This window comes from Panthera uncia, chromosome E1 (assembly GCF_023721935.1).
Source record: "Panthera uncia isolate 11264 chromosome E1, Puncia_PCG_1.0, whole genome shotgun sequence".
Taxonomy (NCBI): domain Eukaryota; kingdom Metazoa; phylum Chordata; class Mammalia; order Carnivora; family Felidae; genus Panthera; species Panthera uncia.
Window position 1 is genome coordinate 994,461 of NC_064814.1, and position 27,895 is coordinate 1,022,355.

The window sequence follows — 27,895 nt, forward strand, 5'->3', positions numbered from 1 at the left end:
CCGGCCGACTCGCCACCGCCCCCCGCTTGCGGCCGGACGACGTCTTCATCGCGGTCAAGACCACCCAGAAGAACCACGGGCCACGCCTCGGGCTGCTGCTGCGCACCTGGATCTCCCGGGCCCGCCAGCAGGTGGGCGTCGCCCCTGGATCCCCGCCCTCGGGACCCCCATCCCTGGGATCCCCCCGCCCAGGATCCCAACCCAGGACCGCAGCCACCCGCGACCCCTGGCACCCCTGTCCCCGCAAGGACTTCCCCCGCCAGCCCGCGACTTGACACCCCATCCTCAGGACTCGCTACCCACTGCTGTGTCGCCAGAGGGAGGGCCAGACCCTCGCTCTGAGTCTGTGGGGACCCAGGACCCACACCCTGCTGCCCCTTCCCATGCTCCAGACCTGGGTGGGTTCGCCCAGCTGACACTGGAGTGAGACCCCAAAAACATCCAGTGGGAGCACCAGGAGGTGCTGCGGATCGCCCTCCCCTCTCCCCCAGCCCAACCCCAACCTGGCCATCTCTGCAACCCCATCCTTGTCCACCTGGGGCCTCACAGGTTGTCTCTCCGCAGACATTCATCTTCACCGATGGGGATGACCCTGAGCTACAGCTCCAGGGAGGTGAGTGCCCTCCCCAGCCCGGCCCTGCCAGCGTGCCCAAGGGCCCCTCACATGTGTGCTCTGGTCCAGTGGCACCTGTCTCCCTGCTGGGTGCAGAGGTCCGGGAGTTAAGTCACTCGGCTGGTAGAGAACAGAGCCAGGACACCTGCCTGCCACCAGCCCAGCACCCAGGGACCCACCCTGCCAGCCACGATGTACCCACGGGCAGGCGTCCCAGGGCATCAGGCTGGAGCCACACTCCAGCAAGGAACCATCCCTTCCTGGCAGTCACACACGGGCTCTCAACCCCAGAGTGGCTTTGCACTCATGGGATTCCGAGTGGTCGTCACCTGTCTGGGCCTCAGGGCTCAGCCACAAGGTCAGCAAGTGAGGCCAGGCCAGGGCTGTCGTTAGACCCGGCCTGGGGCCTTTGATCGGGACAAGATGGCAAGGCCGGCTTGGACATCCACGTTTCGCCCTGATCTCTGCGGGGTGGGCTGGCGGCAGGTCTCACCCTGACCCTCAGGCTCCCCGTTTCTCCAACCTGCCAGGCGGCCACATAATCAACACCAACTGCTCAGCCGTGCACACCCGTCAGGCGCTATGCTGTAAGATGGCAGTGGAGTACGACAAGTTCATCGAGTCCGGACGCAAGTATGTGGTGGCCGTGCCCCTGTGTCCCCTTGGAGAGCCCAGGGCTGAGGCTGGGCCCGCGCACCCGGGCCAGGGGTGTGGAGGCCCCCAGCCGTGCCAGCCCCTCACTCGTGAGAGTTCCCCCACTGCCCCCAGGTGGTTCTGCCATGTGGATGACGACAACTACGTGAACCCCGAAGGCCTGCTCCAGCTGCTGTCCACTTTCTCGCCCAGCCAGGATGTCTACCTGGGGCGGCCCAGCCTCGACCACCCCATCGAGGCTGCCGAGAGAGTCCAGGGAGGCGGAACTGTGAGTCCTGGGCCTGACGGCGACAGCTGAGAGAGGGGGGAGGTCTGCTGGGGAAAGGCTGGGGGGCCAGTGTCTGACCCCCCCCCAGGGGGTCACTGCAAGAGCTCGGGCAAGCAAGGAGGTGCGGTGGGAGGAGCTGGGGCGCCGGGCGACTGGGGTGCAGAAGCTCTCTTGTGCCCTGGGGCACTTTTGCCACTTGCGTGGGCAGTTCAAGGACGACACCCCGACTGGTATCCTTCTCCTCCTCAGGTGACCACAGTCAAGTTCTGGTTCGCTACCGGTGGGGCCGGGTTCTGCCTGAGCAGAGGGCTCGCTCTGAAGATGAGCCCCTGGGCCAGGTGAGTGGAGGGCACAGGGGTGCCGGGAGGCCCGAGGTGCTGGTGCTGAGGCCCGAGGGGGCCCTGACCAGCTCCCCCCGGCCCCCTGCCAGCCTGGGCAGCTTCATGAGCACTGCTGAGCGGGTGCGGCTGCCGGACGACTGCACGGTGGGCTACATCGTGGAGGGGCTGCTGGGTGCTCGCCTGCTGCCTAGCTCACTCTTCCACTCCCACCTGGAGAACCTGCAGAGGCTGCCGCCTGACGCCGTGCTGCAGCAGGTACGGCCCGCTGGGTGCTCCCGGCGCCCTCACCACGGGGGCCTTGCCCCCGACCAGGGCTCTGGAGGGTTTCCCAGCACCGCAGCGAAGTTGCTGCAGACCCGCGTTTGGCCTGCTGGGCCCCAGGGCCTTGGGTGTGCTGGCTCGTTTGGAAGGGACAGCCGCTGTGCCCTCCCCAGCGGACGGGCCCACGGCAGCAGGCGCCAGCCCAGGCGGCGAGTGCCGTCGCAGACCGGGCCGGAGGAAGGGCCAGGTGGCTTGAGCAGGGCTGCCCCCGCACGTGCACCAGCCACCCTCCTGAGCCGGATGCCAGCCTCCTCTTCTGTGTGAGCCTCACCTCTCAGTGCAGTCACCCCTCCGTGCTGTTCGTGAGCCCGCCCTGGGGGGACCGGGAAGCCAGGGCAGGGCCGCCGCTCCTGGCTGGACTGCTGGGGCGGCAAGGGCTCGTCCCGGGACAGTGACCTGCCCCCTCCCCTCGTCCAGGTCACCTTGAGCTACGGGGGTCCTGAGAACCCACGTAACGTGGTGAATGTGGCAGGAGGCTTCAGCCTGCAGCAGGATCCCACTCGGTGAGTGGGCAGTGGGGAGGGGCTCTGTCGCCACCCACACCCCCACCCCCAGCAGACCTGACCACCCTGTCCCCTTCCCAGGTTTAAGTCTGTCCACTGCCTTCTCTACCCGGACACAGACTGGTGTCCCGTGCACAAGCAGAGTGACCTCGTCTCTCGGTGACCCTCGATTCCTAACCCATGGAGCAGGAACTATGCTGACCCCTCCTGGCCTTGGCTCTCTCAGGTGGTCACGGCCACATCTAGGGCCACAGCCACATGTGGGCGCCGTGCAGGCCTCCCCCAGGTCCCCTGGCGGGCCAGGTGACCAGGGGTCCAGGCTGTGCCACGTGCGGGCTTCCCCGGAAAGTGGGAAGGGGAGACACTGCCCCTCCCCCCAGCCCAGCCCTGAAGGCTTGCTCCCACGGGAAGGGGCCTGGGAGGAGGCTGGCCTACGGCATCCAGGGCTCCGTCCTGCCCTCCTCCCCGGGCTGGAGAGGGAGTTCCAGGCCAGGGTCACATGCGGGACCCTTCATCTGACCACAGGCCAGCGCGGAGGCTTTTCTTGCAGGTCCCTGGGGGAATGCCCTCCGCACACCAGGCTCGGTGCCCAGCAAGGGCACCGTGGTCTCAGGGCGGCTGGAGTAAGGACTCCGGCCGTGCTTGTGCTTGGGGCACAGCTTACTTCTTGCCAGGGCATCTCCATCCGGAGGCCATTTCCTCGGGGGGGGGGGGGGGGGAGCTCTTGGCCGAGGCCTTATTTCTGCACTCTGACTCCCCATGTAGTACTTTTCCTCCCCTCCCCTCCCCCCAAGCCCGGCCAAGTCCAGAAAGCAGGAGCCTCTTGTCTGGGGTCCGTCTGCAGCACGGCAGCCCCTCCCCAGCAGATGCCACCCCCGACTGTGCCTTTTCTGGAGCAGAGAGTGGAACCAGGAGCTGGCACTTCCGTTCCGGCCCCTTGCTGTGCTGTTGCCATAAGTGAATAAAGGCTTGATCTTCACTTTCCGTTTGGCTTGTGTTGGCTTAAGGGACCAGCAAGGCACCTCGGGGCTGAGGCTCAGCTCCAGAGGGGCCACACGGCCTCCAGCCGCTGCCCCCAGGAGGCTCCACCCCAGGCAGTCCTGCCGGCCAAGCCTGAGGCTGCCCTCGGGACTCTGTGAACCAAGCATCTGGTGAGGGCTTGGGGGAGGGGTCCCGCAGGGAACGACGAACAGGTCACACGCCTGCCTGTTCCGCCTGCTTTCTCGGCACACTGTGGACACACAGACATGTAAGCAGTCGTGTACGTGGGCGTATGTGGGTGTGCACACGTGTGCGTGGCTGCGTACACGAGTATACCAGGTGTGCACATGTGTACGTGACTGTATATGGATGAGCATGTGCATACACAGGAAGGAGTGTGCGTGACCGTACGTGGGTGTGTGTGCACGTGAGTGTGAATGGCTGTGTGTGTGCATGTGCACATGGTGTAGAACCACGCAGGTGTGTGCAGCTGTGTGCGTAGGTAATATCTGCTTGTGATTCGTTGGGACACGGCCAGGAGGAAAGCGCACCCTAAGGACAGGGTCAAATGTCATGGGTTTCAGAACCTGGGGCTGCCGGGGAGGGGCCCCAGACTTCACTCCGTCAGGGCTGGAGAACTGGGAGGGTCTGAACAAGAGGTGGGACTGACGAATTTCAGTGAGCTCAAAACCGCCCCCCCCGGGGACAGCGACACCACCAAACAGCAGCTTTCTTTTTTTCACTGTTGATTCTGAGCGAGATCGTGCAAGCGGGGGAGGGGCAGAGAGCGAGAGGGAGAGAGGACCCCAAGCAGGCTCCTCGATGTCAGCGCAGAACTGGGGGATCATGACCTGAGCTAGGCCCCCAGGCCCCCCACAAAGTATGTGTTATAATGGACACACAGTAGATGTATAATCAGAAAAAGTTCAAAATTTTGTAAATTTTCGGAGTGTGCGGGGAGCGGCTGCCGATGGGGTGCGGGCCTTCTCGGGACAATGAGAACACGCGTTGGCAGATTCTGTGTTTGAAAGGTTGCTCGCTTCATGACATTTGGAATCCCAAAATCAGTGCTTGCTTTCCTGGTCATTTGAAGACGCGAATAATGACCGAGTCGCCAGGTTTGCGCGTGCCCGGCTGAGGTCCAGCCAGGCGAGGCCCCGGGATGGAGACAGCCTCGGTGCAGAGGCAGGCGGGCGAGCGGCTCCGGCCAGGCGCACCAGCTGTGAATCCCCACTCTGGCACCTGTTGGCCGAGTGACAAGTTCACCCGAGTTTTCTGAACCTCACTTTCTCTTCTGTAAAATAGAATCCACCAGTAGGAGTTGTTTTTCTGAGTTACAGGGCTACCTACCATCTATGTAACGTGTGCCCGCAGGCACATGCCTGTGTGTGCATGCATGTGCCCCTGCGTGTGTGCACTTCCTCTAAGAACAGTGGCTCAGTATTAGCTAACTCCGTATTTGTGGCGACTCCATCCCACCGTGCATAATGGGGATTAACCTTCTGGGATTAGACAGCGGTAGTGGTTACACAACTCTGCGAATATAATAAACACCACTGAGTTGCACGCTTCGAAACCATACACTTTTTTTAAATGCTTATTTATTTTTGAGGGAGAGGGTGTGAGGGAGGAGCAGAAAGAGGGGGACAGAGGACCCAAAGCAGGCTCCGTGCCGACAGCAGCCAGCCCGAGGCAGGGCTCAAACTCACAAACCACAAGATCACAACCCGGGCCGAAGTCAGACGCTCAACCGGCTGAGTCACCCAGGTGCCCCAAACCATACACCTTTTGATACAAATGATATCTCAATAAAGACGTTATTTAGAAAGTGAGCCAATAAGATTCAAAATCGGAACAGCCCATATGTATTACGTAATTGCGATGTATTAACAAAGACATTCCCACAAGGAAATATCCAGGATCGGGTGGTTTCATTGGTGAGTTCTACCAAACATTCAAGGAAGGAGTAACATCAATATTACACAAAGTCTTCCGGGAAACAGAGAAGAAGGGGATGTTTTCCCTTATTTTGTGAGGCCAGCGTGACTCTGGCCCCAAAATCAGACAAACACGACACAAAAACATTAATCGGCTGAATCTAAAGTCTATGTGGAAACGCTCAGCACGTGGGATCCACAGAGCAATCTGGGAACAGGACAAAGTGGAAGGACTCACACAGCCTGACTTCAAGACCCAGGGCGGAGCCACAGAATCGAGACAGCGTGGCCCTGGTGCAGGTGGACAGGCGGCCTCAGGAGGTGCGGAGCGAAGCCCAGACGCGGATGCTCCTGGGCACCGTCGTAAGGTTTCCAACACGGTCCCCAGAGCAGTCCGATGGGGACAAGGCTTCTCAACAACAAGTGCTAGAATTAGATTATTCGTTGCTTTTACTTAAAAAAACAAGAAGCCGTCATGGAGTATTGGTCAGGACGGGCTCGGCGCCGGGCAGAAATGACTGCACCCTGACCGTGTGTCTGTCCACACCACGCGGGGGGTTGTGCGAGTCAGGACCCGGCCCCTTACCCCTGGGCCCAGCAGCTGTGGTTTCCGAGCGGCCCAGCATCGGCCAGAACAGTGGCAGAGACAAGAGTGATGAGATGCCTGACGTGCCCACCAGGGGCCCAGAAGGGACACACATTCCTTTGCCCGCGTGCCACTGGCCTGAAGTCACACGGGAGCGTGGAGAAGCGCGGGCCTGGTGGGTACCGATTGCCGGTGACGCCGAGCGTGCCGAGGCCGGTCGCGTTCCTACTGAGCACTTGTGGCTGTGAGAGGAACATTCCGGCTTTCAGCCAGCACGTGCCAGTGCGTCTGCAGCTGGGAGTCCTCCCGACAGTCGGGAGATCATGACCCGAGCCAAGTGGAAATCAAGACTCGGACGCTCAACCAACTGAGCCACCCAGGCGCCCCATAACGTTTTGAACATGTTTGTAATACCTGCTTTAAAGTCTTGTTTGATAGGGGGGCCTGGGTGGCTCAGTAGGTAGAGCATCTGACTCTTGATTTCAACTCAGGTCATGATCCCCTGGTTCATGGGATCGAGCCCTGTGTCGGGTTCTGCACTGGCAGCATGGAGCCTGCTTGGGGTTTTCTCTCTCCCTCGCTTTCCCTCTGCCCCTCCCCCACTTGCATTCACTCTCTCTCTCTCTCTCTCAAAATAAATAAACTTTAAAAGTTTTTAAAAAATAAACTCGTTTGGTAAATCAAGACAGTCTTTTTTTTAACTGGCTGCTTTTTCCTTGCCTGTGGATAATATTTTCCTGTTTCTTTTCATTTCTTTTACTTTAAAAAAAAAATTATTTCTTTGAATAATGTCTACACCCAAAGTAGGGCTCGAGCTCATAATCCCAAGATCAAGAGTTGCATGCCCCTCTCACAGAGCCAGCCAGGTGCCCGTTTCTTTTCATTTCTAGAAAATTTTCACGTGTACTGGACATTGCAGATGATATGCCATAGAAAGTCTGGATTCTGTTATCTTCCTCTGAAGAGTGTTGATGTTTGTTCTGGTAGACAGTTTAATTACTGACTGATCATTTTAAACTCGTCTAGTTTTGGTTTTGTGCTTTTTTAGGGTTATCTGTGCAAAACTTATCGTGTTTCCCCAGGGCCTCTGACTTAGTGGGATTCGGTCTCCGAACTGTCACCCCTGTACATTTTATTAGGGCTTCAGAGAGAGAAGAGTAAGCTTGCCTCTAGTGGCCCTGACTTATAAGGATCAGACTTTCCAGGTCTTAGGTGGATGCCCAGGGAGTGAACGAGGTGTTGACAAGCCGTGTCTACTCTGGCTGGGCCAGAGTTCCCAGGTCCCCAACACTGGTCCACAACTACTCCTCTGTCTGTCTTTAACCCCTCTTGGGTAATCTTACCCTGCACATGTACAGCCCTATCCTCGGCCGTGGTCTAGAAGGGAACCAGACAGAGACCACCCACAGACCTCTGGGTGCAGCCTCCTCCTCTCTAACGCCAGGCCTGAAGATCCCAGCCCCTTCAATTGCCTCAAATCCTGATCTGCTTCCTCTGCTTGGCAGGATCATATGTTCTTCTTGGATTCTGGCTCCCTGCCCCTCAGGTGGAGGTGCTACCCCAGGCAGAGCATCCGTGGGTCTAATCTTAGGGGTTTCTATCCACCAGGGACGGAAGTCTTGTGCTGCCTATTATCCACTTCCGGAAAACAACTACTGGGCATATTTCGTCAGGCTCCACAGTTATTTACAGCGGGAAGGGTAGTCTGGAAACCTGTTAAAACATCACCAATGGAGGGGCGCCTGAGTGCCTCAGTCGGTTAAGCAACCGACTCTTGGTTTCGGCTCAGGTCATGACCTCATGGTTTTGTGAGTTTGAGCCCCGTGTTGGGCTCTGTGCTGACAGCGCGGACCCTGCTTGGGATTCTCTCTCTGCCTCTCTCTCTGCCCCTCCCCAACTCGTGCTCTCTAAACCAATCGATCGATCCATCAATCACCCCTGGAGGCAAATGTCTGTGGTTGTTTGGCCCCACGTTTTTAGCTCATGGAGAGGACAGTGTGTTGTAAATCTCAGTCTGTTTCTCACTTATCCTACTCTGATCCGAGGGGCGAGTTATAGCTGTTCTTGAGGAAGCACTAGCTGGTGGAGGGTCTGCTGGGGCCTAAGAGACAGAAATTCACCTAAGCTGGGCCAGCTCCCAAGGGGGGGGGGGGTCGTCGGACTCCCTAGGGACACCGTCATGTTGGGGGAAGGGACCATCCTCTCCATGCACTGAGCAAGGCCGCAGGATGGAGAACCCAGTGCCTGCTGGCAGGAAACTTGATGCCCCTCCCGAGCTCGGCATCCCTCGTCCTAATCCTGGGAGTAGGCAAGATGGCTTTTCCCAGGAGCATTGCCTTACACTCACCCTGGCAGAGAGCCCTTGTGCCTCCGGCAAACCCGCCCGAACACTCCCCTACTGGAAAGAGCTTAGTCTCTTGGCAAAGGAGACCCGCGGCCAGGGCTCCCCATCTGCACCTTACACATTATGCTATCATCCCGTCATAGTGGGGGGAGCAGAGGTCCTCAGGCCTTTTCCCACCGGAGAAGCTGTCAGCAGTCTGAAGGCAGGCAGTGTCCCCAGGACCCAGAAGCCTCCAGGGAACGGACCCCTGCCCAATAACCCTGACACCCAAGGTCTCCCTCTTATTTTCCAAAGCCCTGGTGCCAGGCTGTGAAAGAATCAGCTTCCGGGAGAGGGGAGACCCTCTACCCCCAGGAGCGGGGTCGGGGCTTTCGGGAGACGGCAGGTGCAGGCAGCGGTGGGAAGGCCGGAGAAGTCCCGAACCTCAGCTGTGATCGTTGCCTCCACGCCCGGCTGACTCGGCCAGTGCCACTGGCTGAGCGTGGCCCCTCCCCAGGTGTCCATCACTCTCCCTCTAAGGCTCCGGGCCCCAGCGACGTGGTGAGGACTGGCCACGGTGGGTGAAGATAAGAACAAGCCCACACAGGAAAGCTAGTGGGCTCGTCGACTGGCTTCTCGGGCTGTGGTTCGTGGCTCACGCTCCAACTTGGAGTGGTGCCTCCCACGTGGCCTGACGGAGGGTGCCGGCTCCAAGGCCCTCAAAGGAAACCTTGCAGGAACCCTTTCTCTATGGTGCCCACGAGCCTGAACACCTTTCCACAGGGGGGTGCTTGAGGCAGGAAAGGCCTGGCACTGAGCCCACAGACACCCCCGGAGGCAAAGCCTCCCTCAAACTGAGCTCCTGGGGTGACCTGAGCCCTGGATCCCACTCCCTGCTGGGGGCACAGAGGCCCAGGGGGAGAGAGAGATCTGACCTGGGTGCCCCGTGCGGTCGGCGTGGGACCGTCACCCCTGCCGGCTCCCGGCCACACAGACCTTCATGCCCAGAGATGATGGGGTCCTGGAGGGCTTAGGTCTTTTCTGTCCCCTCGGCGTCCAGAAGAAAACAAAATGCGCTGTTGAGGCGGCCCTCGGCTTCTGCCCCAGTGAGGCGAGCATCCCCAGTCTTACCTCTGGGTGTATTCAAAGGCTCCAAGACCAGGCTGAGCTCCTGGCCCAGGTGCAAATCTGGCTTAGCAGCGTCCCCGGGAGGCACCTGACCCAGAGCCGGTCAGAGCAGCCAACGTGCCTTGGCCCGTCCTCCCCTGAGACCGGCCTGTGTGACCGGCCATGGGGAGTGGCAGAGTGGACCCTAAACACAGTGACAGGATGTGGCTAAGCCTGACTCCTGGCTCAGCCCGGCGTCACGGATGAACCTCCGTCCCTCTGGCCAGACGTGAGCACACGCGAGTGCTGCCACACGTGTGCCTGTGTGCGCACACACGTGTCCGTGTGTGTCCCCATGTGAGTGCCCGAGCACACGTGCTCACATTCACATGTGGTGGTGCATGTGTGCACACACGACCAGTGAGGGAGGAGTGGTGGCCTGTGTCCAGTGACCTGGACAGGTTTTCTCCCCCTCCCAGCTTTCTCTCAGCTGCGCCTGCCTCTTGCCTCCTCCAGGAAGCCCCCTCGTGCTGCCTTCAGCCTGATGCTGCTCTGGGTGGTTTGTGTTTTGTTAATCTCCACTTACGGATTCGGGGGCCCTATGTCCAGGACAGGTCACCGTCGACAGTGCTGTCCTGATAACTGTCCTATTGACTGTGACACAGTACTGCCCCCAGTCTCGGATGCGGGCCAGCTGTGGAGGCAGAGGTCTCTCCTGTGGTCATCTTGTACGTGCCCGTGCCTGTCCTTCCCTACCAACTCGGCCACAAGCGTCCCGTGCCGGCACCCACAGCCTGTGCTCTTTGCAGCCACAAGCTGGCAGTCCCTTGTCTTAGAACGTGCCATCCATTCGCTCACTCATCGTTCCTTCGCTCCGCAGTGTAGTGCTAGGGAAATAATGGCGGAGCACCCTGTCGTGCTGGGGTCCTGCCTGTCGCAAGTCACAGAGTGGATGCGGTGGGGGCGGGAGCCACAGCGGGGGTGCGGGGACCCAGAGGGACGACCCTCAGAGAAGCTGACGTGCCAGCTCGGCTTCCTGGGCCCACATTTGAGAAGGTGGACGAAGCAGCTGCGGCGAGTGGGGAGAGAGCCCGGGCCTCTACCAGCTGACGCGGCTGGGAGCCAGGGAGAGTGCGGGTGACCCGGCCTCGGGGAGAGGGAAATGGGGGCACGGGCAGATCAAGAACTCCTCCTGAAGTAGAACCAGCGGGTCCTGGTGGGCAGCGGGTGGCCAGTGGCGCTGAGGAAAGGTCTGGAACAGATGCAGGCTCTGGCCTGAGCCGTGGGTGACGACCGGGCTGTGGCTCTGGCTCTGGGGGAGGGCCGGGTCCCACAGCGGGAGGCTGCCACTTGCTCAGCGCGACCAGCACAAGGGCACCTGCACCCCCCGTGGCACCGAAATGCCCTTCGGGAGACAGCCTTGGTTTCTAAGCACTGTGTCCACATTCTGTAGGTGTAGAGACCGTGCCCGCCCGCACCTCCCAGCCATGGAATTTTCCAGGCCCTCCCAACGAAAAACCTTCCAGCCCAGACAGCAGGGTGGGATCCGGACTGCGGGTGGCCTCCTTACAGGCCTGTCCGGTGCCCAAGCCTCCCGGAGGCCTCCATACCCTGCCTGAGCACAGCCTGGAGCCCAGCCTTTTCTAGTGGGCCTCGCAGGGGCTGGCCCTTCGGTGGGAAGTCCCTTCCCCCCACCGGGAGCCCACCTGTCCCTGATCCGAGCCAGCTCTGACTCAGTTCCACCCCACCCCGCTCAAGTGTCCTCTTTGCAGCTCAAGTGGCCAGGTCTGGTTTCAGGCAGGTCTACTCAAGGGTGCTCTCCTCAAAGTCAACTAAAACCTCCCTCCCTCTCGAGGACCTCAAAGACAGAGCCTGAGAAGCAAGCCCAGAGGCCTGGGAACGACCTTTGTCCAGCTGCAGCCAGGCTTTTCATGTGGTGCCCCTGGGCACCCGAGGCCTCTCCCTGCCCTCCCCCCTGCCCCCCACCTCACAGCACCTGCTGCGTGATGCAGACAAAGTCCTCCTCCCAGGCCCTCTCACCACAGGGAGAGACCGAGGTAGAGCTTGGGCAGGGGTGGGGGGCAGCTTCCCACTGTCTCCTCCCCTCAGAGTCCTGACATGTGACAACGCGCGCAAAACACTGCCAGCCAGGGAGGCTTGCCTGAGCCCTCGGTGTCCAGGGTTTTTACCGCCTGTGTGGCTGGCCGACCTTTAGACCCCAGCCGTCCCCAGAGGCCGGGCCTGATACTACGTCTCCTGAAGCCCCCCGCGCAAGTCGCACCTGAGACCACCCCGTGGCCAAGGCCCCCAGGCGAGCCAAGACATGCCTGGCAGGAGGGACCCTGCAGAGGCCTGGAGGTCACGTCCCAGGAGCAGAGGTGAGGGCGGACCTCTCTGGGCCGCGAATTCTCCACCACCCGCGGGGCTGGGCCCCAGCTGCTCTCACTGTACGTTAAATCTGTGCAGTTTAGTATTGGTAAAAAGGAAACCGCGAGGCCCCAAATGTAGTCACTCACGTCAGGGACCCGTTAGCCAGTCAACCGGGGAATGCCCTGGTCAGCACCAGGACATGTACTGAGGGACCCCTTCTGTTCCCCTTAGGAGGGCCACGTGGCCTAAAACAATGCACTTTGCTACTAATTTCCTTTTTTCCATTCCCTCTCTTCCTTAAAAACCCTTCCTTTTCTGCAGCTCAACGGAGTTCCTCTCTGCTTGGGGATGAGATGATGCCTAATCCACGAACTGATTAATAAAGTCAGATGTTCAATATTTGCTCAGTTGAATTTCTGATTATCTATCGACTGTACCTCAATGAAGCCGTTCTTTACGACAAGAACGTCACTGGGACAATTTTTAAGACCTGAAAGGGAGCTGAGGACACATGGTGGGGACATGTGGTGTTAGTCCCTTGGCTGGTGTGTGTGTGTGTGTGTGTGTGTGCAGGATAATGTCCATTTGAAGGAAACAGACACTAAGCTACTTGCGGGCGATGGGGTGCTAGTTTTTCAAACTACTCTCAAAACGGTTCAGAGCAAACGGTTGTACTATCCTCGCAATCCTGAATGATTTCAGAATAAAAATGATCCGTAGCACTTGAATGTGTCTGGAATGTCGTGGTGGCCTGGGTGGAGTGGGGCAGGTGCTGCCGGGTGTCCTGATTCGGGGTGTGGGTTGAGGGATGTAGGGAGACAATTTGAAGCTGTGGGTGTTTGGGAGAACACTCCCCAGAGGGATCTGCGAGCAGATCAGGCAAAGGGTGGGCAGGGGGCTGGGGACTGTCCCCCAGGCCACGTGGAAGCCGTACCCCAGAGCTCAGAGAGGGGCAGAAGCAGGTGTGCTCTCTCCTGGGGATCTCAGAGACCTGCGGGTGGGTCCCGCAGATGAGAGCTCAGCCCCGCGCTGCAGAAAGGCGCTTCCCAGGCACCTGGCTAACGTGCTCTCTGGAGCCTCACTCGCACACGGGACCGGCTCCTTGTCCCACCCCCACAGGTGGCACCGTGAGTCCCTCTTGGGAACAAATGTCCAACAGGTGTCTGGGAAGAAAGCCAGACCGCATGAGTTACCTGTGTCAGGGCAAGGAGTCCCTCCATTTCACTCGCCGACGATTCGCCAGCCAAGGACGCGCCCAGAGGGCAAGCCCAGCTGGGTCTGCAGGGACTAAAGGGGTCTCCGAGAGGCAGGATGGGCTTTAGGACGGGAGCCTCTCTTCCTGGGGCGCTGGCCGGGTCTGAGTGAGGGGGCGACGGTGGGGCACACCTCTGGATCGGGAGGGCCTGGTAGACCCGTCACGTGCCCTGCCCTGACCCCCGACCCTGTGGACAGCGGCATGGGTCCCGTGAGGCCCGGGACCGGGGACCAGAAGGTGCTCAGGACAGGCCTGGGGCTTGCTGCCAGAAGTGGAATCGCGATCAGAACCCACAGGTAGCAGTGGCACAGAGGAGAAGCCCGGTGAGGCCTCTGGTGCCCGGAGGGGTCCACCGATTTGTGCCAAGATGAAGTTTCAGAGTGGGGGGAGGGAGCCAAAACAGGACGGCCGGGAGGGAGAACCACCCCCTCCCCGAGCCACACCTGAGAGGGAATGAGGCCGGTAGGGAGGCCACACCTGTGGATAGGATTGGGCTCTGGGCTTGGAAGCCAGGGGGCGGGTGTCCTAGGCCGGCCAGGGGCCAGTGAGGAAGACTCTAGAGGCCACAGACTAGGGCCGTGGTGGAGTCGGGGTCAGCAGGGCGGGAGAACGGCCTCAAACCCAGTATGCCTGGGCTATAATCCAGGGGCGCCTGCTCGAGGCTTCCAGGGGCCAGCTCCAGCCCATCCGTCCCCACCATCCAAGAAGGGCCACGTTCCTTCTCCACGGTTAATTTTTTTTCTGTTTTTGTTGCTGTTGTTGTTAATTTTTTTAATCTTTATTTTTATTTTTGAGAGAGAGAGAGACAGACAGAGCGTGAGTGGGGGAAGGGCAGAGAGAGGGAGACACAGGATCGGAAGCAGGCTCCGGGCTCCGAGGTGTCAGCACAGAGCCCGACACGGGGCTCGAACTCATGAACTGCGAGATCATGACCTGAGCCGAAGTCGACGCTTAAGTGACTGAGCCATCCAGGTGCCCCTATTTTTCTTTCCTGTTTTTTTTTTTTTTTTTTAATATTTATTTATTTGGAGAGAAAGTGCAAGTCGGGGAGAAGGGCAGAGGGAGGAGGAGAAAATCCCACACAGGCTCCAAGCTCAGCATGGAATCTGATGCACGATCGCAACCTGAGCGGGTCTCAAGAGTCAGACACTTCGACTGAGCCACCCACGAGCCGCTTTATTCCCTTTTCCAAACCTCGTGGTGCAGCTTTTGACCAGCACCTTTGGGCTGTGCTGGGGAGGGCAGAAGATTCCTGTAAACAAGGAAGTAGAGACTGCAGTAATGCCCCGCCCCTGCCCTGTGCCTCCAGCCCCCCCCCTTCCTTCACAGCACCCCAATGGCCCCGCCACAGGCCTTTAAAACCTCCTTGCCCTCCTCTCCTGCTGCACACAGGCTCAGAGTCAGCACCATGCAACTGAATTTCAGAGGCCTGCCGGCCCTGGTGACAGGGGCAGGGAAAGGTACATATGAGCAGGTGGGTGTGCGGGAGGGGCCGAGGTGGAGAGTAAGGTGGCCAGACTTGAAGCCTCACAGGCCTGTGCTGGGGTCTGTGAGTCCCTCCATGCCTGTCACAGCCCTCCCCGCCAGTGCCTGCCTCCCTACCACACCCCGGCCCCTGGTGACGTCCACCACCCGGCAGGCCGCCCTGGGACAGGACACTGCCTCTACTTGGTCAGTGCAAGACGCCCCACCCGAGACAGTGGCCTTCAGGTTCAGGCTACGCAGACGGGGACATCCAGACAGGGTCTCTTCCCTGGGCTCAGTGGAAAGGAGCTGTTCTCTGGGGCCTCCCTTGGCCAGATCCTGGCCGGCCGAGCCTCTGACTCTGGCTGGCACCCCCTCACTGCTCTTTCCTGAGTGGAAGAGGCTGCAGCCTCAGTCCTCAGCCTTGACCCAGATGTCCTGGGGTATCTGCCCACCCGGTGCCCCCCTGCAGGGATCGGGAGGGACACTGTGAAGGCCCTGCATGCCCTGGGAGCCAAAGTGGTAGCCGTGAGCCGCACCGACGCTGACCTAGTCAGCCTCTCCGAGGAGGTGAGCAGCCCGGTCACGGCCCAAGCCTGACCCCACACGCTCCGGGTGCCTCATGAGCCTGCTGGGACCACCTCCTTGATCACTGACCACTGCCTCTCCACAGTGTCCCGGGATACAGACCGTGTGTGTGGACCTGGGTGACTGGGACGCCACGGAGCGGGCACTGGGCAACGTGGGCCCCGTGGACCTGCTGGTGAACAACGCTGCCGTGGTGCCACTGCAGCCCTTCCTGGAGGTCACCAAGGAGGTCTTCGACAGGTGGGGAGTAGGAGAGCAGGTGGACTGGGGAGTGGTTGCTGAGGACATGGGGCCGATGTGGCCGTGGACGCTCTGACTGTCTGCCCTCTGCAGGACCTTCAGTGTGAACCTGCGCTCACTGGTGCAGGTGTCCCAGGTGAGCCGGTGGGGGAGCAAGGCCCAAGGATGACCAGGCCCGGCCGGGAGTACAGTGAGATCAGGCTGCCCCTCTCCTGGTTTCTAGATCGTGGCCCGGGGAATGATCCACCGCGGAGTGCCTGGCTCCATTGTCCATGTCTCCAGCATGGTGGCCCATGTCACTTTCCCCAACCTATCTGTCTACAGTGAGTCCCTCTGCCCAGCCCGTACCCCATCCATCCATGAGGAGATCCTGGGCGCTGGGGCTTAGCGTCTGTGCAGAGAGGGCTAAGGGGTCCTCAGTGCTGCCCTCCCTCCACAGGCTCCACCAAGGGCGCAATAAGTGTATTCACCAGAGCCATGGCCGCAGAGCTGGGGCCGTACAAGGTGGGCATGGGAGGGAAGGACCTGGGGATCACACAAAGGTGGGCTGGGGAGCAGGGGTAGGGGCTGGCAATGGTAAGGGGCGGCAGACGGCATGGGAGAGGCCCGAGGACCATCCAAGGCTCTGGGCAGCGACTGACTGAACACAGTAAGCAAGTTCCGCAGGTGGTGGGGGGAGCACAGAGGCTCATCTACTCGCTGAGGCCGCCGTCTTCGGCCCCTTGGCCCTAGATCCGGGTAAACTCCGTGAACCCCACGGTGGTGCTGACGGCCATGGGCCAGAAAGTCTTGACGGACCCCGAGATCGCCCGGAAACTGAAGGAGCGTCACCCCCTGCGGAAGTTTGCAGGTCAGCGGGGCTTCGGGGAGCGGAGGGCGCGAGCAGGGCGGCCGGGACACACCGCGCTGATCCCGCCGGTCCCCCGCCGATCCCCGCAGAGACGGAGGACGTGGTCAACAGCATCCTCTTCCTGCTCAGCGACCGCAGCGCCTCCACCAGCGGCTCGGGCATACTCGTGGACGCCGGGTACCTGGCTTCCTAGAGCGCCCGGCGCCGGGGAGCCGGCGCTCAGGGCACCAGGCCCGCCCCCCGCCCGCCCACGCCCCGCGCCGCCCACCGCCCAGCCACGCCCCGGTCACGCCCACCGCCCCACCACGCCTTCACCACCAAGCCGCTCGCTCGCGCATCTCCCACCCAGACTCTGCATCTGGGCACACACCGCATCCACACTCGTGCTGCCATGAAACCCACCCCTGTCGCCCCCACCCACTGTGTCCTCCGCTGTGCCGGCTGGATTTCCCTAAATAAATGGAGGCCATTCTCTGGAACCAGTGCGTGCCGGGGTTTGGGAGGGGAGGATCAGGGAGGGGGAGCACACATTTCACTTGCCATGAAATGAGGGCGCAGATCCTAAAGCCAGCCGGACTCTACGGCGACCCTGTCTTGTAGCTGAAGGGCAGCGATTTCTTACACAGAGACTTTTGTCCGTGCCCCGCCCCCTCCCCCAGCCCCCCAATCAGCCCTGGGCAGAGGGCAGCCACGTTCCCTCCCCTTGAGGCTCTGGCCCCGCCCTTCAGCCCAGCACTGCTGCTCCGAGCTCCGCCGGTCAGAGAGGTTAGAGGGTCTGGGATCTGGGGAAGATGCCATGTACCCCCGGGTCACATCTATCTGTAAATGACCCTAAAGGCTCAGGAAGCAATGCTGGTTGCTCTTGCCGGCCACCGTGAACCCCGGATGACCCCGATCCTCCTATCCCATCCTGTGCAAGTTTTTTTACAGTGCTGGTGGTCTGCTAACGGGCCTGGATGATAGGGGTTCCTCTCCCTTCCAGTGTAGCAAGATTCTCACACAGAGAGTGGTGACACCGCACCCAGGCTTTTCTTTCCAGGAAGCAACTTTATTTGTGCCGCATTGCTCAGTTGGGTTCGTACCCAAAGAATTGAGCCCCGAATGCCACGTGGTGTGTGTGTGTGTGTGTGTGTGTGTGTTTTTAATGTATTTTCTACTTCTTTGTCTCCCATATATGGTAACACACACAAACATGCAGTCTGATTAAGTGGTCTCCTGTTATAGGGTCGTGAGCAATGTTGTCATGTATGCTCATAGCCAGGTTACCTTGAGGGTTTTTTTGTTTGTTTTCCTTAGGGAGGGAACCCTACCACATTCCCCTCTTTGATGCTTGGACCCCTCTATTTTGGGTTAAAGAGCACCATCTTGGTTTAAAGGCTCATATTTCTATAGCATCATTTCATGTATGGCTGTCCTCTTTTTTTTTTTAAATCATGGCCTCAGTGGGACTGGAAGCAGACCGTACAACCAAGGGAGCTAAGCACCGTAGGATTAAGCGACCTCCCAGAATTAGGAGGATAATTTTTATGAGAGTTTTGAATCCCCTGAAAGTTAGTTTCCAAATAACTCTCCGGGGTTTTAACCACTCCAGGTCTGGACAGGGACATGAGTAATCCTTTTGATTTGATCTGTGATCTTTTCTATGACTTTTCCCTCATTATCTATAGGCAGCAGTTGCTGAGGCTAAACTTTTCACAAACTTCTTCCTCAGAAGCAAGCAGGCAATCTAAGGCCCAGCGATTTTGATAGATAGCACTGAGCATTTCGGTTTGCTGCTTGGCTAGTGAGTGCTAACAGAAACCTCTCCCCCCATTCCTAGCCGGCCCGGGGCGGCCTCAGCCAATCCTATGGTGAAAAGTAGACCAAGAATCATAGTAACAGTGAAAAACAAGGCGGAAACATATAGAAAATAAGGACAGTCTTGTTTCATCGGACCGGCGGTTCCTCAAGCGTCTGCCGTGCGTAGGTCAGTCGGCTTCCAAGTGACTAAAGCAGGGCTGCAGTCTCCCGGGGCCGGAGCCTCTGGAGTTGCAGATTGCTTCTTCCTGTGGTCAGCTTGCACGGCGTTGATGAATCAGGAAGGCACTCCCAGTTTCGAGATGCCGGCTTCACTCTGTCGTAGTGAACCCAGGGACCCGCTTCAGCTACTTTCCTGTGTAGGGGTGCACAAAATGACAATGAACAGTCCTCTCCAGAGGGGTTTTAGGGATTGGACACTCTGCTCCTTCACCCATACAGCATCTCCTGGTTTAAAAGGGTGAGCCTCTGTGGTCAGACTCACAGGTAATCGCTCCCTGACCCAGTGGTATAAGGTGGTTAGGGTAGACGCAAGGGCTCACATCTGTTGTCTTAGGGTTAGATTGCCTGTCTCATTTAGATCCCCCCCTTATGCCCTTGATAATGGGGGGGAGGGTGCCCATAAGGGATTTCACAAGGAGAGAACCCCATCTGCTTCTTCAGCTTCCCACCTGCAGCTGTAGTCTGCCTCCCTGAGGTCCCTTGTCTCTCTCTGCCTCATGTTCACCCTTTCCCTATTCATTCCTCCCCTGGAACAGGGCCTGTGTCTGCTGTGAGGGAACAGGGATGATGACCGTTCTGGCTTCTTCAAGCTTACAAGGGATGGTGTAGGGGTACAGCAGTTAGAATCTACCCAAGGGTCGGTCAAGTGGCCCACAGTGTATATTTAATGAGAGCCTCCCTTAACCTTTCCAGGAAGGCCACCGGGGTTTTATTTTGTGTCTGTAAGATAGTGGCTAATTTAGCGTAGTTTAAAGATTTGACCTTAGACCTCCTGACCATATGTACAATTTTTTAAAGATTTTTCTTCATAAACCTTTTTATAACTGTCCTTTGCTTTTAGATTTTGACCTGAGCCATTTTTTCCCCCAAACAACCAGTCTTATTTAGGACAAAATTACTTTTTTTTTGTTTACCTTTAACAAAAAATGTATTTCCATACCTTATATTTATTTATATGTCTAGTTTTCTACATGTAGAGTTACTTTCCTTATTTCCATCAGTCTCAACTACATTTAGCAGAATTTTAACTCTTAGAAACCTTAGTCTCCAGTGAAAACTAAGTAGTAATCAATTATGAACTGTTACATCAGAATTTCTTAGATGTCAAACTTACGAATCAATTAAGCACAAAGCATGTTTTTTAACAGATCCAACTATCTTTAGTTTTTCTGCAACAAGTCAAAAGCGCAAACCTACATCTAGTAATTAGTGCTTTAGCGGCGCCTGGGTGGCTCAGTCGGTTAAGCGTCCGACTTCGGCTCAGGTCATGATCTCATGGTCCGTGAGTTCGAGCCCCGCGTCGGGCTCTGTGCTGACCGCTCAGAGCCTGGAGCCTGTTTCAGATTCTGTGTCTCCCTCTCTCTGACCCTCCCCTGTTCATGCTCTGTCTCTCCCTGTCTCAAAAACAAATAAAATGTTAAAAAAAAAATTAGTAATTAGTGCTTTAGCCTCTTGTCTCGTTAGATAGCCAATGAATTAAAACCCAATTTATCATGCAAGCAAAAACTTTAACGTTTTTGTTAGGGTCAGGCGTAAGGCAGGGTAAAGGTAGGAGTCAGAGGCTAAAAAATTTTAGCAAAGGCTTTATTTGGGAACTAAGGTCTCGGGCGAGGTTCCGTGACTCAAGGAGAGAGAGAGAGGAGCCAGGGAAGCCGCACCCAGGTGTGGTGGGGTGGGGTTTTTAAGCTGCAGCTCCTCTGGGTTTAGGTCCGGGTGGGCCTTTTTCATGTCAGGTCGTGCTGTCGCTCGGTGATTGGTTGACCTCCAGTTCGTTCTGGCACCCTACTAGGGGCTTTTTGTTGGATTACACTGGCAAGATGGCCGTCCCCTCTACTGTGGTTCCAAGGACATCATTACAGTTTTAAGTTACCAAAGACTTTGAAACTATCTTAACAATTACTCACGAAAACTATGAGACAAAGTTAACCATTACTTTAAGTCACCCTTTTGTTAAATTGGAACAGAGATCACATGAGCTTATTTGCAAATCTAGGTAGAGTAAAAGTTGTTTTGTTTTTTTTTTTAATGTTGATAAACATAGTCTCTATCAAACCAACAAACTTAAATTAACTTAAACACTGAATACGTTTTACTTGGGTCCACCGAAGACAATTTGTTTCCCGTGATTAATTGCTACTTAGAGTCCTGGTGGGGAAATCTGAAGTGTGTGGTCTCCACTCTAGGACCTCTGGGGTGGGATGGTTATGTGCCTGAGGCATTGGGGAGCCCGTTCTGCAGGCCGCCCCCAAGTGGTGCAGAAACAGGAGTGGGGGGGAGGGGAAGGCAGAAGAGGCGAGGTGCCAGCAGAAGGCAGAGAAAGAGAATTCCCAGTTTTAAGTCTTGTCGGCTCAGACAGAGGAGCAGACCCCAGGTTTCTTTTGTTTTGTTTTGTTTTTCACTAGTGCAATAAGGCAGTGCCTGTCAGTCCGGAGAAGACAGGGAATTTCCCTGAAACAAAGGGAGTTTTGGCCCCTTGGGAGTATTCCTTAAAGCTCCCATTCTGAGGTAAGCTAACCAGAGACAGTTGGCTCTAATTATCATAGTCATTGACCCAGGAAATGAATGAGAGACCAGTCCCCACACACGGTCACACGGTGACTCCAACCCGCCGCTGAGCGCCCTGGAGTTGCGGCTTTGTGCCCAGTCCCCTCGCGGAACTACTAAGGCAGCCCTGGGGGGTGACCAGGCTCCCCTTCTGCCTCTTAGGGGCAGGTCTGCCAAAACGAACCTGGGTTCATACTAGTCTGATGGGCGCTCCCTGAGCTGGTCCCTGGGCCTCACGGGCTCCGCTGGCGCACACGGGGTCCTCACCCCCAGCCGGGAGGGGTAGCCTCCTGCGGGTCAAGTGGTCCCCCGGCGCCCGGAGGTTTGTATCCCAGCAGCAAAGGAGGTGGAAACGCACTGTCTCTGAATCCCGGACGAGTCCCCAAGTAATGTAGCAGGACTCTCACAGAGTCGCGACACTGAGGTTTTACTTCCCAGGAAGCAACTTTATTCCTGCCAGCACAGCTCAGTTGGGTTCGTACCCAAAGAACTGAGCCCCAAGCACCACGTGGCATAGTTTTTCAAATGTGTTTTCTACTTCTTTGTCCCCCATATGTGGTAACACACAAACATGCAGTCTGATTAAGTGATCTCATGTTACAAGGTCCTGAGGGATGTTGTCATGTATGTGCACAGCCAGGTTACCTTGAGGTTTTTGTTTTTGTTTTTTTCCTTCCTTAGGGAGGGGACTCTACCTCACCAAGTTAAGGTGGGGCTTTGTTGGCATTGGCTTCTTCAGGCTGATTTAGTTGTCCAAACTCTTTCCCTTTGGGCACTATGAGAGAACCTGCGTCAACCATGGGGTAGGGTGGGGGTGCGGGTCATGCGATCCCTTTTGCCAAACTTTTCTTCCCAGAAACAAAGCAAGATATGTTGGCGCTGAGTTCTGCATTTCACGTGTAGCTACACGTTCTTTCTGGTATTAACCAGCACACCTTTTCTGGAACAATCTTGGCAGGGAACCGGTGCTCTCCGGGGCTCTGCTTTCGGAAGCCGCTAAACAGCTTTCAGGCTCAGGTGACCCGCCGCCCCCACTCCCTTGCGCCTGCGGCGCCCGCCTGGGCGGTGCTATTTCCATGTCCCCGCCCCTGACCCGGACACCAGCCTGTGATTGGCCCCTCCGCGCCCCGCCTCTCCGCCGTCCCGCCCCGCGCCCTCCGACGGCCGCCACACTCAGACACTGAACGCCAGTCATGGACCTGGGGCTCGCGGGCCGCCGTGCGCTCGTCACCGGGGCGGGCAAAGGTGGGCCTGCGGGGCGGCCTGGGGCGGCGGGCGGCCGCGGCGGGAGACGCACGCACTGAGCCGCGCTCCCCGCAGGCATCGGGCGCGGCACTGTCAAGGCGCTGCACGCGGCGGGGGTGCAGGTGGTGGCCTTGAGCCGGACCCGGGCCGACCTGGACAGCCTGGTCGTCGAGGTAGGCGCAGCTCTGTCCCGGCCCCGGGGGCGGGGGAAAGCGGGCGGGGCGGGGGTGGGGGTGGCGAGTGGGCCGGGACGCGCAGGCGCGGGGCGCAGGGGCTGACCCAGGACCCTGAGCAGCCCCTCCCAGGGCGCGCGGCCTCCGGTGGAACGGCAACGCCCCCTGGGCTTGGAAGGAGGCAGAAATGGCTGCTTTGCCGGCCCGGGGCCTTGGGACGCAGGAAGTGGACCGGCCGGAGGCGGGGCCAGCCTCCAGGTCACCAAGCCCGGAGATGCCCAGGGACCGCGTTAGGTCCTCTACCACCTCCCTCAGCAGCCTGCGTTCTGAACCCCAAGAAGGTATCCTCTGGGACCTCTAGCCCCGCCCCCTGTCAGGCTGAAAGATCGGTGAGGCAGCGCCCCTTTTGGGGCGGGGAGCCGCTGGTAGCTGTCCCTCCCCCCGCTACGCACAGTGTCCTGGGGTGGAGCCCGTGTGTGTGGACCTGGGTGACTGGGACGCCACGGAGCGGGCACTGGGCAGTGTGGGCCCCGTGGACCTGCTGGTGAACAACGCCGCCGTGGCGCTGCTGCAGCCCTTCCTGGAGGTCACCAAGGAGGCGTGTGACACGTGAGCTGACCAGGGTAGACGCCCCCGGGGACAGGGCTGTCCCCTGCAGCAGCAGCCCCAGTCCCTGACCGGGGTCTCTCCATCTGCCTCCAGATCCTTCGATGTGAACCTGCGGGCTGTCATCCAGGTGTCTCAGGTGAGCCGCCTTCAGGGCTGGGGTGGGAACTAGTGGGTGACGAGTTCTGCCTCACGCTCCCTCTGCAATTCCAGATCGTGGCGAGGGGCCTGATAGCTAGGGGGGCCCCGGGGGCCATCGTGAATATCTCCAGCCAGGCCTCACAGCGCGCAATAACCAACCACAGCATCTACTGTGAGTAAGCCCCAGACGTGCTCCCGCCCGAACCCCACCGACCCCCAAGCCTGCAGCCGTCGGGCTCCAGGCACGCCACTCCTCACAGGTTCTACCAAGGGTGCCATGGACATGCTGACCAGGGTGATGGCTCTGGAGCTTGGGCCACACAAGGTGAGCCCCCCTGGGACGCCTCCCAACACCCAGCCCTCATGCCCTGGGCGCCTAGCCTGCCTTGCTGACCTCCTGTCTGTCCCGGTGCAGATCCGCGTGAATGCGGTGAACCCCACAGTGGTGATGACCCCCATGGCCCAGGCCAACTGGAGCGACCCCCAGAAGGCCAAGGCCATGCTGGATCGAATCCCACTTGGCAGGTTTGCTGGTGAGTCAGGCAGGAGCCCAGCCGGGGGGTGCACCAGTAGCCCCCATACCCGCCTAGGTGAGAAGTGAGAGGGAAGGATGAGGGCAGCCCCCTCCACCTGTGCCCTGACTTCCACCCTGCCCACAGAGGTGGAGAATGTGGTGGACGTCATCCTTTTCCTTCTGAGTGACCGGAGCAGCATGACCACAGGTTCCACCGTGCCGGTGGACGGAGGCTTCCTGGCCACCTGAGTCTCCTCTGCCTAACGTAACCCCTGCTTCGTGCTGAGCCCACCCCTGTCCCCATCTCTCCAATAAACATGATTCTTCTGCCTGGTTTGCACACTGACTGCTAGGCCGCTGGCAAGGGGTCGGGAGGTGCAGGACCCAGTGCTGGGGGGTGGGAATGAGTCCCAGGTAGGCAGGCACCCGTTCAACTCACAGCCCAGGCCAGGTGGCAGCCTGGCTCCCGCGCCTGAGATTTTTCAGACCTGGCCAAGTTCCTGGCAGGGCCTGGGAGGCGAGGCCATCCAGGAGGCCAGCTCCTAAGCGCGGCGGTGAATTTGACCAAGGATGGCCTTTGGCTCCGTCCGGAGGCTTGTGGGCTGGAAGCAGCGGCGTTCTGACAACCAGCTCCATGGGTGTAACCGCACGGAGACACCGGTTGATGCTTATCGGCATTAATGAACGAGTCAGAAGTGGAACAAGGAAGACGGATGTTGGAACTTCGCTAATTTGTCAGCGACCTGATCGACCTCTTTGCCAGATCAGGTGACAGTTTTCAAATACTGGAAGGACATCGTCCCACTTTTGTGGCTCACAAAGGACTCCCCACGTGAGAGCTGGCCCATGTGTCACCCGCGTGTCTTCCTGCCTTAGGCCTGAACGATTCGGTCCGCCAGGCCCTGCTCGAACTTGGCCGGTCTCCACAGGGTAGGGACACCCCCCCCCAATCTGATGTTACTGAGGGCGGGGCTGGGCGCAGATGTGTGGGGACGGATGTGCAGTGTCCCACCTTCATGTGGCATCCGCACCACACAGATGCCACGGGCACAAGTAACCCCACACACCTAGACGATAGCATTGTGTACAAAAACGGGTGTTTGGAGTATTTGCTCATTTTCTGATATGACTCATTGTAAGTGTATATAATTATTAATAAAGGCGGTTTAGCAACTGGCTAGCGAAACTCCTGAAAACTCTCACAGTTGGCTCTTCTGAGCCGGCGGGAGCCTGTTGTGCACACCATGGGGAGGCCTGGTGTCATAAGCACCTGCCTGGACTGGCACCCTGCGGCCTCGGGTGAAGTCCGAGCTCCTGCACTGTGGTCCCCCGCGGCGCTCCCCGGCTGACCTTCACCTTCCCTCCCACCATTTCTGACTCTGGCACTGACACACGGCCCCCTTGCCGCTCCAGAGCCCCTTGCCACTCCAGAGGAACCACACTCGACCACCACGCTTTGTCTAGACTGGCCGCCTCTCCTGACCACTTCTCTTCTTGAATACTTAGCTCAGTGTGGCCCAGCCCTGGTGGGTGCGGGGCGCTGCGGAGCCCTGCCAGGGACTCCATGGGCCCTGACCGCAGGCTGTCCCCTCCCCACACCTGAGAGCTGCTGCACCGAAGCCCGCCTCCCCAGCGCGTGCCCCTCCCCGAGGCCTGAAGTCAGCACGAGGGGGGCTTTCCTCACCCCAAAGGGGCTACATGTCCTTGCTCCCATTCTGATCTGGGTCACATCCTTTGGGGACTGACACAGCTGAGCAAGGTCGTTCTCTCCTCTTGCCCAGGGTGTGGGGTCAAGCTCACCCCTCTGTACTCTCGATGGGGGAAGTGAGGGGCCAGGCACCCCAGGGCAGAAAGGCAAGTAGCCAGACAGGCGGGAGATGGTGGTGGAGAATGTTTATTGTATAAAAGAAGAAAGGGCTGCCCCATCCTGGGGCGCATGAACCGGACCCATCCCCCCAACCTCCCCCACCAGGAAGCCCATCCTGGGGCTGCCCTGGACCTGCCCCTGCAGCCCGAGGGAGACCCTGCTCCCTTCCAGCCTCCCGTGGGGGCCAGGTAAAGCTGGAGCTGTACCCCAGAAGGACAAGACAGAGCAGACAGGACTCCACGGCCCCAGCCCTGTCCCCATGCTTCTTCCCCCTCCCCACCCACACCACTCCCCCACAGCAGACTCAGGGACACCAAACATCTCGACACGACAGCAAGCACGGGCCCGGGCGGGGTCGCTCCTCCAGAAGCTGGCTCTAGAAGACCGTGCACTTCTTCCCGGGCTTTTTCACAGGGGGTGGGCAGAGCACAGCCCGGATGGCCTCGTCAAACACGGTCTTCAGGCCCCGCTGAGTGAGGGCTGAGCACTCCAGGTACTTGACAGAGCCTGAGGGCAGCGAGGGAGGGGACAGTGATGAGGGGACAGCGAGAGTAGAGGACGCTGAGGATGGGACTCAGCGAGGGGGAGGACAGCAAGGGAGGCGGCAGCGGGGCGGGGGGGGGGGGGGGTGTGTGCAAGTAAGGGGTGAGCACAGGTGGGGGCCCACAGGGGGCAGCACAGTGCCCTCCAGAGCAGGCCTCCTGTCCCTTTCCCGCCGGCATCCCAAGGCCCTGCAGGGCCCACTCACCGATCTCCCGGGCCATGGCCAGGCCCTGGGGGTAGGTGATGGGCGCCAGCTTCTTATCCCGCAGCCGCTCAATGGTGTCCTTGTCGTCACGGAGGTCCAGCTTGGTGCCCACCAGGAGGATGGGCGTGTGGGGGCAGTGGTGTCGCACCTCGGGGTACCACTGCGGGGATGGAGGCTCTGACCCCTACCCCTTGAGGGCTTCTCCCCCAGCCATGCCCGCAGCAGGCCGTGGCTCCCAAGAGTCCCTTCCTCTTGGTCCCTGGATCTACCCTCAGCCCTTCCTGGAGCCGTCACTGGGATTAGTGGAAAAGTGACCCAGGACAAAATGCCTACCGGGAAGTTTCAAGGGCCTAGCGGCCCTCCCTTCTCTGAGAGCTTCACCCCCCACCCCTACCTCACCGCAGCCCCTCGTCACTGTCCCGGGTCACCTTCAGACCCCGTGCCAAGACCTCGCCTGCCTCCGAAGGACAAGCTGCCTAAGGTCTTCAGGCAAGAGCCCCCACCCTGCCAGGGCAAATCCTCTGAACAACCCCTCTCCCGCAGACAAGCCCTCCCTGCGACACTGCCCTACCTTGGCTCGAACATTCTCAAAGGACGCCGGGCTCACGAGAGAGAAGCAGATCAGAAAGACGTCCTTGGGAGAAAAGGTGAGGGGGCCCTGGTGGGAGTGGTCAAGGACCTCCAAATGGCAACCCCCCCACATATCCCGACGAGGACCCCACCCAAGCCACCCAGCTCCCGGGGCGGCCCTGTCGTCACCTACAGTTTGGGGATAGGACAGTGGCCTCAGCCGGTCGTAGTCCTCCTGCCCGGCGGTGTCCCACAACCCCAGGTTGACCGGCTTCCCGTCCACCATCACGTTCGCAGAGTAGTTGTCGAAACTGCCAGGCAGAGGGGAAGGTCGGTCCAGGCCCACACAGAACGCGAGGTGTGGCAGCGCCCGGGCCCCACCCGAGCAGCCCAGACCGGGGCCTCCCGCGCCTGACCTCGAAGCCCGGGGTTGGGGGGGGGGGGTCCACGACACCGAGACCGCGCCCGAGGCCCTGGCGGGCCAGCTCCAGACCCGCCCGCCCGGAGCGCTCACACGGTGGGGATGTACTCTCCCGGGAAGGCGTTGGTCGTGTAGCTGATCAGCAAGCAGGTCTTCCCCACGGCGCTGTGGACAGAGGGCGAGCCCACGTTGCTCCCTGGCCAGGCTTCAGCCCTCCGCCCAGCAAGGGCAGCCCCTCCCGTGCAGCCAGAGGCGAACACAGGGGTCCCGGCCCGGCAGATCCGCAGCTGCCCGGAGCTGGAGGAGGACCAGCGCGGGCCGGCCTCCCCAGGGCAGGGCTGGGGCTGGGGGTGGGGGTGGGGCGAGCCGTCTCAGAGATTCCGGCACCCGGGCGGGTGGGCCCGGCGGAGGGCGCAGCCCAGGTGGGAGGCCCGGCCCCACCCACCCGGCGGCCGGGCGGCGGCAGGGCAGCATCAGGTGGGCCCGGGCCGGAGGCCCGCGGCCCGGCGGCCAGCGGGGACCTCGCCCCAGCGCGCCCTCCCGCTCCGGCCCGACCCCGGGGCGCGCGCGGGAGGGGCGTCGGGGCGTGAGGGCCGCCCGCCGCCGGGCCGCGGGCCTCCGGCCCGGGCCCACCTGATGCTGCCCT

At 59.5% G+C, this 27,895-nt stretch overlaps 4 protein-coding genes across 7 annotated transcripts in view; 3 read left to right on the forward strand and 1 right to left on the reverse strand.

Moving 5' to 3' along the window:
* Positions 1–6: 6 nt before the first annotated feature.
* On the forward strand, positions 7–3,679 carry RFNG (RFNG O-fucosylpeptide 3-beta-N-acetylglucosaminyltransferase). Its single transcript, XM_049635443.1, has 9 exons — positions 7–131; positions 565–613; positions 1,144–1,246; positions 1,382–1,535; positions 1,785–1,873; positions 1,966–2,131; positions 2,311–2,457; positions 2,615–2,700; positions 2,782–3,679. The coding sequence occupies exons 3-9, from the start codon at positions 1,206–1,208 to the stop codon at positions 2,861–2,863; spliced, it is 765 nt and encodes a 254-aa protein (XP_049491400.1). The 5' UTR covers positions 7–131; positions 565–613; positions 1,144–1,205; the 3' UTR covers positions 2,864–3,679.
* Positions 3,680–14,573: 10,894 nt separating this feature from the next.
* On the forward strand, positions 14,574–16,604 carry LOC125926227 (carbonyl reductase [NADPH] 2-like). The gene is made up of 8 exons (XM_049635444.1): positions 14,574–14,719; positions 15,196–15,293; positions 15,397–15,551; positions 15,645–15,687; positions 15,775–15,874; positions 15,991–16,055; positions 16,284–16,401; positions 16,491–16,604. Exons 1-8 carry the CDS (start codon positions 14,596–14,598, stop codon positions 16,592–16,594), a joined length of 807 nt encoding a protein of 268 aa, XP_049491401.1. The 5' UTR covers positions 14,574–14,595; the 3' UTR covers positions 16,595–16,604.
* A 5,500-nt stretch (positions 16,605–22,104) lies between these two features.
* Positions 22,105–24,791, forward strand: DCXR (dicarbonyl and L-xylulose reductase). Of its 4 annotated transcripts, none has more exons than XM_049635445.1 (9): positions 22,105–22,209; positions 22,285–22,382; positions 22,505–22,723; positions 22,837–22,991; positions 23,085–23,127; positions 23,202–23,301; positions 23,390–23,454; positions 23,545–23,662; positions 23,789–24,791. In XM_049635445.1, the coding sequence occupies exons 1-9, from the start codon at positions 22,158–22,160 to the stop codon at positions 23,890–23,892; spliced, it is 954 nt and encodes a 317-aa protein (XP_049491402.1). In that variant the 5' UTR covers positions 22,105–22,157; the 3' UTR covers positions 23,893–24,791. The 4 variants fall into 4 exon arrangements, with proteins under 4 accessions (XP_049491402.1, XP_049491403.1, XP_049491404.1 ...); XM_049635446.1 differs by having other exon boundaries at positions 22,957–22,991; XM_049635447.1 differs by lacking the exon at positions 22,505–22,723 and having other exon boundaries at positions 22,106–22,209.
* Positions 24,792–25,521: 730 nt separating this feature from the next.
* The window catches only part of RAC3 (Rac family small GTPase 3), a 2,952-nt gene continuing 578 nt past the window's right edge, over positions 25,522–27,895 (reverse strand). The window contains exons 2-6 of the mRNA XM_049638115.1: positions 27,343–27,619; positions 27,022–27,139; positions 26,830–26,892; positions 26,259–26,418; positions 25,522–26,017 (exon numbers count right to left, since the gene is read on the reverse strand). Of these exons, the coding sequence (XP_049494072.1) occupies positions 25,887–26,017; positions 26,259–26,418; positions 26,830–26,892; positions 27,022–27,139; positions 27,343–27,619 (749 nt within the window). The 3' untranslated portion in view covers positions 25,522–25,886. The remainder of the gene's footprint in view (positions 26,018–26,258; positions 26,419–26,829; positions 26,893–27,021; positions 27,140–27,342; positions 27,620–27,895) is intronic.

Excerpts from the sequence above, each read along its gene's own strand:
- RFNG (XM_049635443.1), top strand. The coding sequence starts at position 1,206 with ATGGCAGTGGAGTACGACAAGTTCATCGAGTCCGGACGCAA. Across the intron at positions 1,247-1,381 it reads TTCATCGAGTCCGGACGCAA|GTGGTTCTGCCATGTGGATG; the intron begins GTATGTGGTGGC and ends CACTGCCCCCAG. Across the intron at positions 1,874-1,965 it reads AAGATGAGCCCCTGGGCCAG|CCTGGGCAGCTTCATGAGCA; the intron begins GTGAGTGGAGGG and ends GCCCCCTGCCAG.
- LOC125926227 (XM_049635444.1), top strand. The coding sequence starts at position 14,596 with ATGGCCCCGCCACAGGCCTTTAAAACCTCCTTGCCCTCCTCTCCTGCT. Across the intron at positions 16,056-16,283 it reads CAGAGCTGGGGCCGTACAAG|ATCCGGGTAAACTCCGTGAA; the intron begins GTGGGCATGGGA and ends CCTTGGCCCTAG. Across the intron at positions 16,402-16,490 it reads CCCCCTGCGGAAGTTTGCAG|AGACGGAGGACGTGGTCAAC; the intron begins GTCAGCGGGGCT and ends CGATCCCCGCAG.
- DCXR (XM_049635445.1), top strand. The coding sequence starts at position 22,158 with ATGGACCTGGGGCTCGCGGGCCGCCGTGCGCTCGTCACCGGGGCGGGC. Across the intron at positions 23,128-23,201 it reads CTGTCATCCAGGTGTCTCAG|ATCGTGGCGAGGGGCCTGAT; the intron begins GTGAGCCGCCTT and ends CTGCAATTCCAG. Across the intron at positions 23,455-23,544 it reads TGGAGCTTGGGCCACACAAG|ATCCGCGTGAATGCGGTGAA; the intron begins GTGAGCCCCCCT and ends GTCCCGGTGCAG.